Source organism: Carex rostrata, chromosome 21, assembly GCF_964058835.1.
Source record: "Carex rostrata chromosome 21, lpCarRost1.2, whole genome shotgun sequence".
Taxonomy (NCBI): domain Eukaryota; kingdom Viridiplantae; phylum Streptophyta; class Magnoliopsida; order Poales; family Cyperaceae; genus Carex; species Carex rostrata.
In genome coordinates, this window is record NC_135938.1 from 4,948,272 (window position 1) to 4,963,186 (window position 14,915).

The 14,915-nt window shown below is 32.8% G+C and overlaps 1 protein-coding gene across 2 annotated transcripts; it reads left to right on the forward strand.

The window, feature by feature from the left end:
* Nucleotides 1-1,339: 1,339 nt before the first annotated feature.
* Nucleotides 1,340-7,021, forward strand: LOC144573422 (tryptophan synthase alpha chain-like). 2 transcript variants are annotated; one of them, XM_078323212.1, is made up of 10 exons: nucleotides 1,340-1,544; nucleotides 1,627-1,773; nucleotides 1,890-1,955; nucleotides 4,108-4,216; nucleotides 4,842-4,918; nucleotides 5,159-5,236; nucleotides 5,999-6,076; nucleotides 6,505-6,564; nucleotides 6,771-6,906; nucleotides 6,957-7,021. In XM_078323212.1, the coding sequence occupies exons 1-9, from the start codon at nucleotides 1,356-1,358 to the stop codon at nucleotides 6,903-6,905; spliced, it is 939 nt and encodes a 312-aa protein (XP_078179338.1). In that variant the 5' UTR covers nucleotides 1,340-1,355; the 3' UTR covers nucleotide 6,906; nucleotides 6,957-7,021. The 2 variants fall into 2 exon arrangements, with proteins under 2 accessions (XP_078179338.1, XP_078179337.1); XM_078323211.1 differs by having other exon boundaries at nucleotides 1,341-1,544; nucleotides 6,771-7,021.
* The last annotated feature ends 7,894 nt before the right edge of the window (nucleotides 7,022-14,915 follow it).

Sequence of the window (14,915 nt, forward strand, 5' to 3'; positions counted from 1 at the left end):
CATATAGTTTGGTTTAGTATACTTATCGTAGAAGACCATGTAGCATTAGAAATAAGAATAGAAGTACAGAAGTCCATATAAATTGCAAAAAAAAATCATGTAGCATAGCGGTAGCTATAGCGGGTCTCATATAGCGGTAATAGCGGTTGTAGCTGAGTTAGCGTAATTTTATCTCATAGCTTAGCGTTTATGGTCCGGAAAAGCTATAGCGCCGCTATAGCTAGCTATTTAGAAGCCTGCCATTTTTTTGTTGAGAACTAATAAATACATAAATCATAATTTCAAATAATGTAATAAATTATTCCTCTCAATAAAATGATGTAATAAATGATAAAACATGCATCAAATCTTGTCATTCATTGTATAAACAACGATGTATCAAAACCAACAATTAATGTGAGATATGGTATCTGTAATCATTGAATTTAATTTTTTTTATATCATTAATGTTGATTGTCAGAATTATTATACTGAATGAATTCTCAACGATTCATAATTTCACAATACATTGTGCATTGGAAACACATCTGTCTCCAGAACAACATTTATCTGCATTCGTTGTTTTAATCTATCTAAAATTCTGACACATAAGGTCATAAATTCGCAAATAATTGTTAAGTAACATCTACCACACACATTAGCTGCTTATATGTAGTTGCAATAGTATTGTCAGTGCATCCAATATAGTATTTTCTTTTAGTGGAAATATGAGCGGAATATGTATTTTATTTTTATAGCAGTGACTAAGCTAAAAGAAGTTCAAATGCTTCCATTGATCCACTAAATTAAAAAAAAAAATTATATAAATTTTTAAGTTTTACTCAATTTTTTTAAAGGAGTTTCTCTTAGTTAACGTCATTAATTAAGAATTTTGACTCCGTCACTTTATTTAGTAGTGAAGCAAGATTTTCAAACCATACAAATCAAACGGGAATCAATTATATATAATTTTCAAGTTGTGAATGAGAGAATTTTACAATTTTAAAAATATTTTATTCTAAATTATATAAAAAATCATATATAAATAAATACATTAAAAGAATAGAGATTAATTGACTATATTCATTCTACATGCATCCGTCCCGATTTCATTAACTGTTTTAATGGTTCACGCTATAGTACAGTTATAATATAAATAATCATATTAAGATAAACTAGAAACTAAAAATATCTGATCAGCTTTCTAATTGCTTTTAGATTCATCCCTATCAACCCTGGCAGCCTCTGCCTGGCAATTTCAAAAAAAAAAAAAGATTCATCCCTATCATTTTCTTGCCATTTTAACTATTTTTTATCGGGCGGTTAGAAACATAATATTGGACAATTAAAAAATCGAAGTACCACTCTGCTACCAGATGGCACTCGCGCTGAAATCCGCTTTTTTCCGTGCTCAAATCCGCGCTCAAACCATTTCTCACCGCAATCCCAGTTTGATATCTCCCTCCATAGTAAGGCTCAAATCTTCTACTGTAATGGCTTCTCTCGAAGTCGCTCAGACAAGGAGCATCTCTGAAACCTTCTCCAAGCTCAAAGAGCAAGGCAAGGTCAGCGTTTCTTTCTTTTCTCTCTTTCTCTCTCTTTTCTCTCTCTTTTTTTCTCCGTCTCCGTCTTCACCAGCTACTACAGGTTGCACTTATCCCTTTTATAACTGCTGGCGACCCTGATTTGGCCACCACTTCAAAAGCACTGAAGATTCTAGACACTTGTGGGTCGGATTTGATTGAATTGGGCATGCCATATTCAGACCCATTAGCTGATGGTCCTGTGATCCAGGTTATATATCCTTCAACTTGCCATTTCATTGATCAGACAAATTGAATGGTATTATTATCTGATTTCAACTTTAAATTTGTGTTTATTGTTTTCTGCTGTATATAATAATATCTCAGGCAGCTGCCACGCGTGCCCTAGCGAAAGGAGCGAATTTTGATTCAGTCATTTCCATGCTGAGAGAGGTAAGTCTTCTAGTTTGGTTATCTTTTTCCTGTTTTCGAAAACAGTGTTGCCATATGCCCATACGAATATTTGTCAGTTTGTGTCTCAATTTTCATTTCCAGTAGCAATAGTCTGGTATGATACCTATTTGAAGCAGCCATACCAACCCATGTCAACCCAAATTCATGTAGTTCACGCTTTAGTTTTCTATTGGTACGTCTGTGATTTTTATTGCAACTGTACACTTGGCAGCTCCTGCTGTACCTGTTCGGCTGGGCTCCTTAGAGCTCTTAATCCACCTTAATCTCAACGAACAGCTCTTCCTTAGAGCTCCTTAGACATCCCTCCTCAGTGCAAATTCTTAAGGCAGCCCCCCTCCCTCCTTAAGAATCAGGCTCCTTTGTGTCTCCTTAGAGCCCAAATTTGCACCTTTTCGGACAAATTTATCCTAAAAAAAAGTACAGGTTCCTTAAGGACCGTCATTCTTTTCCTTTTTTTTATTCTTCTTCTCTCCTGTGGGGGAGCGTTTCCCAAGATGAGGGAAAGAAAATAAAAGCTTCTCACCAGCGAAGATTGGTGGCAATGTAGTGAGCGGCAGCGCGATCTGACGACTCCACGACGTTCGCACCGAGACGCTCTCTTCATTGACATCCTATTTGCCCTTTCCCTCTTCTTCTCAAGTGTTATGAGCTTAATTTCTTGTTTTCTCGGTCGGAATTGGAAAAGGAGGAGGTTCACGTGGGTACATGGTCGGCACTCTTGTAACCCTCTTCAGGGCTGGTAGACGCCTCATCGTCAATTGGAGCAAAGCCCCGAAGAGTTATTTAAACAACTCCCTTTGATATTTTTTTTTTCTGTGTGTTGTTGGGTGATGAACTCATTTTTCCATGTGCTGTGATTGAATGTTGTTAATCTCTTCTTTGATTGATTGAGTTTTTTGCGATGGATTGATATGTGAAGTAATTTAATTGTGAAAGGGGCATCATCTTAGTCCTCTCGTATGGCCAAATCACTTGGGGAGCGATTCGAGTTTCATCTCTCAACTAGATTTTATGGACTGGTCCGGTTAAATCAGATCAAACCAAAAATTGAAATTTTCAGGTACAACGTTTTCGCTTCTTGAAATATAGATGAAGAAACTTCTCCTCTTTAAATGTGTTAGTACAACTCATTGTCAATCTAATTAATCCATGGTCAAAAGCTTGGTGGCATTCTTTGTGAATATTAATTTTGATTGAAATGTGTTTCTTTTTAAGTACTGGTACCAGTCTATTTTCATTACTGGTATGCTAATTTAGGTTACAGGGTTTCATTGTAAAAGAAATATTGTTTGGTTGTATGTATGTTTTCTTCTGTAGTTTGGTTGTATGTGTGTGTGTATATCGTAATATTGTTAGCATTTTTTGACATAATCAAAGATAGTTAGGAGGCTTTTTTTAAGTTTACTGTGTTTGATTTTGTAAGAAATGGTCTTTATTGTAAAAGAAATGCAATTAATGTATGTATTAAGCTGTTATAATTTCAATTTTGTACCGAAGACATGAAAACTACGCTGCTGCAGTTTAATTATTGTATTAACTATTTAGTATCATATTTGTTTATTATTATTATTATACTTTTTAATTGTATGAATTATTTATACCGTCATCTTTGATTGTTGTTTTAATTATCATCTTCATTTGTATTAATTATTTGTAGTAAAATGTGTGTAATATGTTGGAGATAATAATTATATTAGATGACAAGAAAAATGTGAAGAAGGGTATTTAAGTCTTTACATATGATAATATATATTTAATTGTGCTAAGTCTTCATTCTTAATCTTTCTATCTTACCAAACAAGTGCTCCTTAGTAGGGATTAAATTTTTAATCCCCACCCTCTTAAGGAGGGCTGCCGAACACCCCCCGCTAAGTTTAAAAAAAACAAATTGCAACTGTGCCTTTTGCTAAACTATAAATCATACATGCCTTATAATATGCTTGAAGTACCAATTTGTACAGCGAAGCATCTGTTCTCCTCCTTTTCTTCCTTAAAATTGGGCCTTTTTATGGAACTTGGAGAGGAGTCGAGTATTATGTTGAAATAGAAGAGGATTTTTGAGTGATGTACTCTTTTCTTTCTTATTTCTTATGTAATGTTTTTTATAATGTTAATCAAACTGTCCAAATAGGTTGTACCAGAGCTATCATGTCCAATAGCCCTTTTCACATACTACAATCCTATTTTGAAGCGTGGTGTGGAGAGATTCATGACTATTATTAGAGATATCGGCATTCATGGTAGTCTCTTCTTGTGATACCTAGAAAATATTATTATTTTTGTTTTAATATTTTTCATTTAGGCAATTGCAGAAATTTTACTAAGTAACAGTATTTGCAAGTATTGCCCTTTTGTTGCATTGTTTTGAGATATTCTGTCCTGCTGTTTGGCGTTAGGATTGTTAACTTATAGTACAAAAACAACAATGGAATGATGGATCTAATCTTAATTAAGTGATACTTAGATTTTATTTCTCAATATTAGTATTTCAAAAAATTGTATTGGTGACGCCTAATCTTTTTGTGAGTATTGCACTTATATTATTGTCCACTATATTATTTTATAGTCTTAATACTGGTAGTGCTAAGCAACAACTAATGAACTAATGGCAGGTCCATTTTCTAACTAAAGCCTTTTTGCAAATATTAGAAGCATAAGGTTTCCTTCCTCTTCTAAGCTCCTTTTAATGTACAGGGCTTACAAAAGGAACTCTTTTCAAAACCTAACCTGTGTCACTACTTTACATGTTCACCAGCTTACCGGTACATTCCAGATCTGGTTTGCCCTGCCATTCTAGTCTGGATGGTACCAGTGCTGTTGTGAGCCTTCTGATGATGATGAAATGGTTGTATCGCGTTGGTGCAGGTCTTGTCGTACCAGATGTACCTTTGGAGGAGACTGAAATTCTAAGGAGTGAAGCTTCTAAACATGGCATTGAGCTGGTACCATTTTTGTCTGTCTTCTGTATTTCTCAGCATACCAGGACTGGACTTGCTGAACTGAATACTAAGGCACTGATAACAACATGCCATTTCAACCTGATTTATTCATAGAAAGAGAACAATCTGAACGTCACTATTACATTTCTACCTGTCAGCTTATAAATAATCCTCTTGTAATAACCTATTATCTTTTTCTTCTTTGAGCCGTTTTGTTTTCTGAGTTTTCGTCTATCTTATTAGGTTCTACTTACTACACCAACCACACCCACAGAGAGAATGAAGGCCATCGTGGAAGCTTCTGAAGGCTTTATCTATCTTGTAAATCACCGTACTTGTCTGATTATTATTTTATTTCATTTTTTTATACCACGTACTTGTCTAATGTTTTTTTTTTTTTTTTTTCGGATACCACATCTTGTCTAATGTTATACTAACTAATTTACCATAATATTTATGATCCTGAAACTTCACTGCCTTTACAATTAATATGCAGCATTTCTTATACTTGTGAGTAATCCTAACTATTGGATCTAGGGTTTAAAAAAGCTAATCTTCCCTATGTTTCTCATCTAAATCGAACCTCATTTCCTAACCACTCAATACAACAAAATACCTTGAAGTCTGTATCTCTCTGTTTGGTTTTGGGACCAGGGAGTTAAATGAGGCCGAACTCGAAGTTCTTTAAAAGAAGAAAAGGACAGTATTATTTTTAGAAATGAGTAATGCATGGTGTCATTTGCAAATATAAAAATAATTTGGTTTATCTGGCAAAAGTCCTATGTTCTTTACTGCATTTTTTTAAAGAAAAATCAGTCAACACAATAATACCATGTACATCTGCAAGCTAGTCCCTACCTGTACTGGCCTCTACTACTAAATTTGATACCTATCAGTACTAAAGAATATCTGGGGCAGCTATAATCAAATAGCTGATACAGTTATTTTTTCGGCTCACATACCCTTTGCACAAACTAGAGAACTAAACGTATATATGTAGTTCTCCTTGAAATATAAAATTTGTTTTCTTGCCACTGGATTGATTTATGTAAATATGGATTAAATTCTTAATTTACCGTGTAGGTGAGTTCGGTTGGGGTTACAGGTGCACGTGCATCTGTAAGTGCACGTGTTCAATCCCTTCTTCAAGACATTAAAAAGGTTTCACCTCTTTTATCACTCTATTTTGTTGCTTATACAAAGAAAAGTTTCATGTTTGCCAGACACATATATACATTTGTAAAACAGGAAAAGTGTCACCTGTGTACTGCTCCCCACAAAATATACTGTCACCTGTAGGCTCCCATGTCCTAATGTCTTCAAGAATTACCAAACCTTTTTGTTGAGGTGCTTGTTCTTTTCTGTTACTTTTTGTCATTTTGTTGCTCAGGAGCACAAAGTAATGCGGGCAGTTTTTTTTATTTGACAAAAATTTGCAAGTGCAAATCTTCTGTTATAATTATGCTCATAATTAATGAAAAAAATTATGCTCATATGATTTTATATATTCTCAACCTTTCTTTTCTGGCTTCCTTTAATTCTTTTCAATTATTTTTGAATCTCTAAAGTCTTTCTTTTATTGTTGATAGGCAACAAGCAAACCTGTTGCAGTTGGATTTGGCATATCAAAGCCGGAGCATGTTCAGCAGGTAAAACCACACTCAATTCTGTAGTTAATCCGTAATCACGAGTTCTATATACCAGTATTGAACCAGTACCACTAAAGTACAAAATTTAAGACTTCCTTCTTCAGTTACTTAAACAGTTCCTCTTTGTTTGCTTTTCTGGTGCTTTTCATAGCACATAATATGTTTTGCATACATATGCATTTAAATTGGTAAATGTACTATTACAGATAGCTGAATGGGGTGCTGATGGAGTGATAGTTGGCAGTGCAATGGTGAGGTTACTTGGTGAATCGACCTCTCCCGAAGAGGGACTAAAAGAGCTCGAGACATTCACTAAGTCCCTTAAGGCCGCTCTTCCATGATAATAAAAATGATTTTTTTTTTGTTATTTGAATGAATTGTTGAGTCAGGTAATAGCTGTTAATTTATCCGAATTTGGAGACATGGAGGAATAAGATGGCTTAAAGTAGGGCCTTTCTTTTTGGTGTGGAGTACTGGTATTTAGTTCATCAGCTTAGGTTTTACCGTTGTAGGGATATTTTCCTTTTGTCTTTCATTGGGTTAACCGATATTTTTATTTTTACTCATTTTTTAAAATATTTTAATAAAAATAACTAGGGTTTTGAAATTTTTTTAAAAATACTCAAACAGTGGAAAAAATCCACGATCCCGAATTTTAATTTGGAACCGTGGAAAAAATTCACGGTCCGGGGGTATAAATAGCATTTTTTTTAATTTTTTGTATTGAAATATTAGAAATGTTGAATATATTTCTTTGAAAATAGATAGAATACAATATAATTTGATTTAGAAACACTGCAACAAATAATCCGGATCAATATTTTTCAGGTTGGATTTTTTGCGGCTGTAAGAAAAAATAATATATTTATTTGTGTTATTGTAAAAAAAAATAAAAATCCTTGGATTCTGAGTTATTGATTCCAATTCAAAAGTCACTTCTAAGTAATACAGAAAATATTGTCATCCTTTTAGTATATTTAATCTCTAAAAAAATGTATCTATTTTGAGAATTCTTTTTGAATAACAATCATTAAATAACTTAATTTGTGTGTTGATAGTTCACAGTTTCATTCTAAGTTTAATTTTGTACCTCTGGTTAACATAGAAAAATATCTCCAAAAATCATGAAAATTGACCGACATGCAGTCTTGACATCATAGAACATAACTGCAGAGTTTCATATAAAATCTCCAAACAGATCGTGAGATATTGGGTCTCAAAAAGTACCCAAACTGCTAAAGAAGTGCACATAGAAGCAACTTTGCACCTCTGGTTAACATAGCAAAATATCTCCAAAAATCATGAAAATTGACCGACATGCCGTATTGACATCATAGAACACGACTGCAAAGTTTCATATAAAATCTCCAAACAGATCGTGAGATATCAGGTCCAAAAAATGGCCCGAATTGCTAAAGGAATGCACATAGTAGCAACTTTGCATCTTTGGTTAACATAGCAAAACATCTCTGAAAATCATGAAAATTGACCGACATGCAATATTGACATTATAGAACACGGCTGCAAAGTTTCATATAAAATCTCCAAATAGATCATGAGATATCAGGTCTCAAAAATTGTCTGAACTGCTAAAAAAGTGCACATAGTAGCAACTTTGCACATTTGGTTGACATAGCAAAACATCTCCGAAAATTATGAGATAATAGTGGGAGGTCCAGGTTTTGTCTGAAGAGGACAAAGTTGCAAACTCTGTTTGCGAGAGGTCTGCATTGGCCTTCCATGCCAGAATATATTCAGAGGTACTCGTACAAACTATTCTAGATACATTTATTTTGTACTCTATTTCATGTCAATACTGCATGTCGGTCCATTTTCATGATTTTTGAAGATGTTTTGCTATGTTAACCAGAGGTGCAAAGTTGCTACTATGTGCACTCCTTTAGCAGTTCGGATAATTTTTGAAACCTGATATCTCATGATCTGTTTGGAGATTTTATATGAAATTTTGTAGTCGTGTTCTATTATGTCAATACTGCATGCCGGTCAATTTTCATGATTTTTGAAGATGTTTTGAAAAGTTAGACTCAGAATGAAACTGTGAGCTGTCAACACATACAAATAAAGTTTATTTATTTTTGAAAAAAATTTTAAGTTATTTAATGATTGTTATTCAAAAAGAATTCTCAAAATAGATACAATTTTTTAGAAATTAAATGTACTAGAAGGATGACAATATTTGATGTATTACTTAGAAGTGACTTTTGAATCGAAATCAATAACTCATAATCCAAGCATTTTTATTTTTTTTTACAATAACACATAAAGAAATATATTATTTTTTCTTACAGCCGTAAAAAATTAAACCTGAAAAATGTTGATCCGGGTTATTTGTTGCAGTCTTTCTAAATCAAATTATATTGTATTCTATCTATTTTTAAAGAAATATATTCAACATGTCTAATATTTCAATACAAAAAATAAAAAAATTTAAAAAATGCTATTTATACCCCCGGACCGTGAACTTTTATTCACGGTTCCGAATTAAAATTCGCGACCGTGGATTTTTTTCATGGTTTGAGTATTTTTAAAATTCTTTCAAAATCTTGGTTATTTTTATTAAAATATTTTAAAAAATGAATAAAAATAAAAATGTCGGTTTTGTTAATTACAAAGCTGGTAACTTATTATTTATCCAATTTATTTCATTTCTGTTACTTCCGTGTCTTCTGATCTCTAATGGTTTTCATGCCCTGATGAGTCTACAGTCGACACCATCTAGCATCTATCCGAACCTTTGTCAGAGATGGAATATGTGCGATGCGCAGTAACGTCTGTGACATTGTCATATGTGACCTCTTGACACGCTGGAGACATGATGTAATGCATTTGGGGCATGATGCTGCAGTTCCGAGAATACGTATCCTCTGCATTAACTCAAAATATAATCTTTTGAGTTAACGGATCTCAATCATTGAAATATAGGGGGCCTTTAATATTAGCGTGGATCTAGTCTGTACGAATCTTAGAACAGATTAGATGGTCAAGATTCATTAACTTAATCTATGCAGAGGATACGAATTCCCAGTTCCGACTTCTGACAGCAGGATTGACTGGGATATCATATAATTTGTAGTGTAGCCATTGAAACTTTCAAAATAGCCAATTTCTTCATAAAAACATCTTAATATTCAATATATATATAAAAAATTCACATTGTTTCTTACATATTTTTTATTCATTAAATTTGTTATTTAATTATTTTAAAAGTTAAATTAACCAATGTACCCTTTCTTTTAAATGGATGTTCCTTTAAAGTCGAACCAAAATTGATTTGAATAAGAGAGGATGCTAAAAAATATTTTATTCTTGGATTTCTACCAACATAGTTCCGAAATGACAAAGTTAACACCACTTCTATCATCTCCACATCGTGATAATTCGTTTGAGATCCTACTTACCTATATTTTCTCTTAATTAGCATCTTGTTAAGACTATTTTTTCTCGGTTATAACTATTCACTATTTCAAATGTTCAATCCAAACAATATTTTTACTAATTCAAATAGTACTATTTTTCTCACTAATCTAAAAATTACTATTTTTTTTTCTCTACTCTCATCTACTAATCTCAAATTTTACTATTCTAACCCTTCTTCAAGAGATTAAACAAGTTTCGCCTTTTTATCTCTCCTTTTTTGTTGCTTATACGAAAGAAAGTTTCATGGTTGACCTGGAAAAATTTGAAAAATGTCATATGTGGACAATTTTAAAACAAGAAAACTATGTATTGCCCCCAAAATATTGCATGCGCTTGTCCTAATTTCTTGAAGAAGCACCAAACTTTTTATTGCTGGTGCTTGTTCTTAAAAGGGCCTCTTTCTATGAGTCATTTCATTTTTGTTGACTGGGACTTTGGAGCAGGTAGTGATCTGGGCAATTTTTTCTGACAAATATTTGCAAGTTCAAATCTTCTGTTAGAATTATGCTATATTATTTCATATCTCCTCAACCTTTGCTTTTCTTGCTTCCTTTTAATTATTTTTGGATCGCTAATTTCTTTGCTTTTATTATTGATAGGCAACAAGCAAACCTATTGCAGTTGGATTTGGCATATCAAAGCCGAAGCATGTTCAGCAGGTAAAATTATACCGAATTCTTAGTTAATCCATAATCACAAGTTCAATATACCAGTATTGAACCAGTGTCACTAAAGTACAAACTTTAGACTTCCTTTTCGGTTACTAAAAGGCAGTTCCTCTTTGTTTGCTTTTCTGAATATTACATACCACTTTTGCAAATGTTCTACCATATACTTCTCATAAAAAATGTTTGATTTACATAACACGGTGCTTTTCACAGTATATAATGTGTTTTGCATACATATGCATTTGAATTGGTAAAGCTATAATTACATATAGCTGAATGGGGTGCTGATGGAGTGATAGTTGGTAGTGCATTGGTGAGGTTGCTTGGTGAATCGACCTCTGCCGAAGAGGAATTAAAACAACTCGAGACATTCACTAAGTCCCTTAAGGCCACGGTTCCATAATATATAGCTGTTATATACTTATATTACCTGAATTTGGAGGCATGAAGGGAATAAGACGGTGTTGGAGATACATAACATTCCTCACACTGTTGGAAATTCACTTCTCGGGTACACTTAGCAATGCTGAAGTGAACTTTGCGGATTATACCCTCTTCACTTTTCTCTTCCTTTGTGAGCGTATTTCAATGTATACCAATTAAATAGTGTATATTTTTTGTGTTAGTTCCAACGGCTTGATCTTGTAAAGTTTATAAATAGCGATTATGAAAAAAATCAATAAATGATAAATCAACAATTTTATTATTTCGCTGTTTTAGAGTAGATGCATGGCTTAATGGTGTGGACTATGGAGTATCTGGTATCTAAAGTTTCATCAGCTTAGTTTTTACCGTTGTAGGGATATTTCCCTTTTGGTATTTCATTGTGTTGATTACAATTTACAAAGCTGGTAAGTGGTAACTTGTAATTCATCCAACTTTATTTTCTTTCTTACCTCCGAGTCTTCGAGTCTTCTGATCTCTAAAAGGAATTCTTGCACTCCGACACCGTCTAGCATTTATACAAACCTTCGTCGGAGATGGAATACGTGAGACACGTAGTAACGTTTCTGACACGGTCATATATATGTGATACCTCTGACACGTTGCAGACAGCGTGTAAACTTCGTAGCACCGAGTAATAAATATAGTATCTTAATTTGTCATTGCGCGCTGCTTTAGGATCGTTTGTCACGGAGTAGCATGGGATTTGACGGTTCTAAAACTCATTTTTTTTTATTTGCGGAAATTCATACTTATTTTTATAAATATGTACGGAAATAATTATAGAAATATATTTAATGAGGTTTTATTCGGCTGCCAGGTGGAAATGGGAACGGAGACGGATCTAATTTGAATGGCCGAAACACTGTGCGCATGGAAAAAAAAATCACTCTGAGTGATTTTTTTTCTACAAAATAGTGAATGGCCGAACAGAGCCTGAGTGTTCGGTTGTACTATGAAATAGTTGTAGGAAATCCTATTTTCTTTCTAAAATACTTGATATGAATAAAATAATTATTAATTAAATTAAATCAATTGAAAAATAACATAACAATACTTATCAATTATTTTTATTAATAAAATCACAATAATGCAATTAAATAATAATATTAAATAGATAAACATTTATAATTAAATTATTAATAAAATGGGTACAAATAAAATGAGAAAATATTTACAAATAAATAAAAAATAAGAAGACAACAATTAAAAACATTTACCAAAAAAAAATAAACATTTAAAAATATATTTTTTTAAATTAACATTTATAAACAAACAAACATTTAAAACACGTAGTTACAAAAAATATTTATTAATTATTATTTATGAAATATAAATATTTATTCTTATAACTAAATAAATTGTATTTAATGAGATGAATGTAATCTAACTGTTATGTTTATAAAATGAATTTTTAGTTGTTGCATTTATTAATTGAATGAAATTGTTAACAAATCTAATATCTCATCTAATGCTTAAAGGACATCTTATTTTGAGTTGCCAGAATCACTTTGGTCCGAAATTCAAAAAGTTGCTGTGATTTGTAAAAAAAGAAAAAGAGAGAGAGAGAGAGATTGTTGTTCAGATCAGTCTAATAAATTAGTCTCGTATGTGTTGTTTAAATAAATTACAACTCTTTATTTATATAACTCATTTCTTGACTTATGATGTGTAAAAAGGATGAGAAGAAAGTTTAATATGCAAGAAGTTTTCACGTGGAGTGACAGAGTGCAGAGAGAGAGAGAAATTGAGGAAAAAAAATTTCACAGAGCGTATTCAATTTGTCTAAAAAATTGTATTGTAGATGAGATAATTGGAAACTACAAAAAATTTCCTGTGAACAAAAATTGACAATTGAACACTAGTTAGAATTGTAGACAGAGGGCAGAGAGAGAGAGATTGAGAAAAAAAAAACACTCTGAGAGCGTGTTCAATTTGTCTAAGAAATTGTATTGTAGATGAGATAATTGGGAATTACAAGAAATTTCCTGTGAACAAAAATTGACAGCCGAATACTAGTCAGAATTGTATTCCTATCCAATCATAATCCACTCAAATTCCTATTGAATCCTTGGACCCCGAACATGTCCTTAGGGCGTGCTCCACAACGGAGAGTAAACCCCTCATTAAAGGGAAGGAAGGGGAGACGAAGGCAGACCGGAGCTGCCCGCCACGGTTACTCGCTCCAGAACGAAGAAATCGAAGAGGAGAGGAAGGGGAAACGCTACTGTTGCAAGGGTAACTCTACGTTGAAAGCTTCCGAAATTCGTACCCCCCGATTCGGGGTGTAGACGGAGTAACACGAGCCGTGTTACCCTCCCTTCGTCTCCCGTCCCCTTCCTCTGCGCAACAGGTTCTGAAGCACACCCTTAGTGTTTTCAAGTTTTCATCCATAATTTGATCTCTTGAGTAACCCACCAGCATACGCAAATCCAGAATATTTTTGGCGTAATTCTGTTGACAATTATTGGATCATTACTCGTTAGCCATCTAGTGTCGTTTGAAAAATGATTATATGTGACAGGTCCCTGTCTTAACACATCTTTGTAGCCTTTTGACTTTTATGAGTAAAGCTAGCGTGTGACATGCTCACCAAGAAAGTTTGGTGAGCATAACTCCAAAAGTATATCGGATCGACGTCAAATGTCAAATTCAAACCGTTGAAATCCATGTACTTCATGAGTGATGCATATACATGCAAAATTTTGAAAGTTTCGAGTTTATTTGCTACACGGTCAAGTGGTCAAAGAAATAATAAAAATTGAATATATAAAATAACTTATAATAAAATGTTCATTTCTTTGACCACTTGACCGTGTAGCAAATAAACTCGAAACTTTCAAAATTTTGCATATATATGCATCACTCATGAAGTACATGGATTTCAACGGTTTGGATTTGACGTCCATCCGATATACTTTTGGAGTTATGCTCACCAAACTTTCTTAGTGAGCATGTCACACGCTAGCTTTACTCGACTTTTATAATGGCACCGGCAGAACATATTAGTGGTCCATCTGAGAATTTATTCAAAGAGAAATTTCTAATAAAAAAATATTTTTTTTAAAGTTTATTCATACTCATGTTGCTTTTCGGATCTCACTCCAAAAGAGAAATATCTATTTTTTTTTATATAAAACACTTTTTATTTAAAAAAATAGCAACTTTTTAGAAATAAATAGATATTTCTTTTACGGAAAAAAGTTCACTAGCACTAAAATAATAAAGAATATAATAAATCGCCCGGTAATCCTTGTAAGAAAATATAAAAAATTAAACCTTTTTAAGAAATTATTCATGTCTTGGACATCTCAAACACATGAGAATTTTTTATCTATAGAAAATATAGAAAAGATAGAGGAAAAAAAGAAAGAGTACTAATAAATTTTCATGGGTAGAAAGACAATGAGAATTTTATCCCGATTTTTTTATATATATCCAAAACTTCAATCAAATTACAAAAAATAACCGATGCACCGTTGAAATTCGATTTTTACCCAATCCGGTTATCCAATAACCGGATTTTATAGAAATGTCCGGTTAACCACTCCCCGGACTCAAAATGCACAAATCCGGTTAATGGTTAACCGGATTTGTGCATTTTGCCTTTTTTTTTTTTTTTTTTTTTTTTTTTTTTTTTTTTTTTTTTTTTTGAAAACAGAAATTGTTTATTTTTTTTATTTTTTGTATTAAAATATTAGAAATATTGAATATATTTCTTTGAAAACAGATATAATACAATATAATTTGATTTATTAGAAAGACTGCAACAAATAACCCGGATCAATATTTTTCAGATCC

Coding starts and splice junctions, on each gene's coding strand:
- LOC144573422 (XM_078323212.1), top strand. CDS start 1,356: ATGGCACTCGCGCTGAAATCCGCTTTTTTCCGTGCTCAAATCCGCGCT. Junction 1,774..1,889: donor CTGATGGTCCTGTGATCCAG/GTTATATATCCT, acceptor ATAATATCTCAG/GCAGCTGCCACGCGTGCCCT. Junction 6,565..6,770: donor AGCCGGAGCATGTTCAGCAG/GTAAAACCACAC, acceptor GTACTATTACAG/ATAGCTGAATGGGGTGCTGA.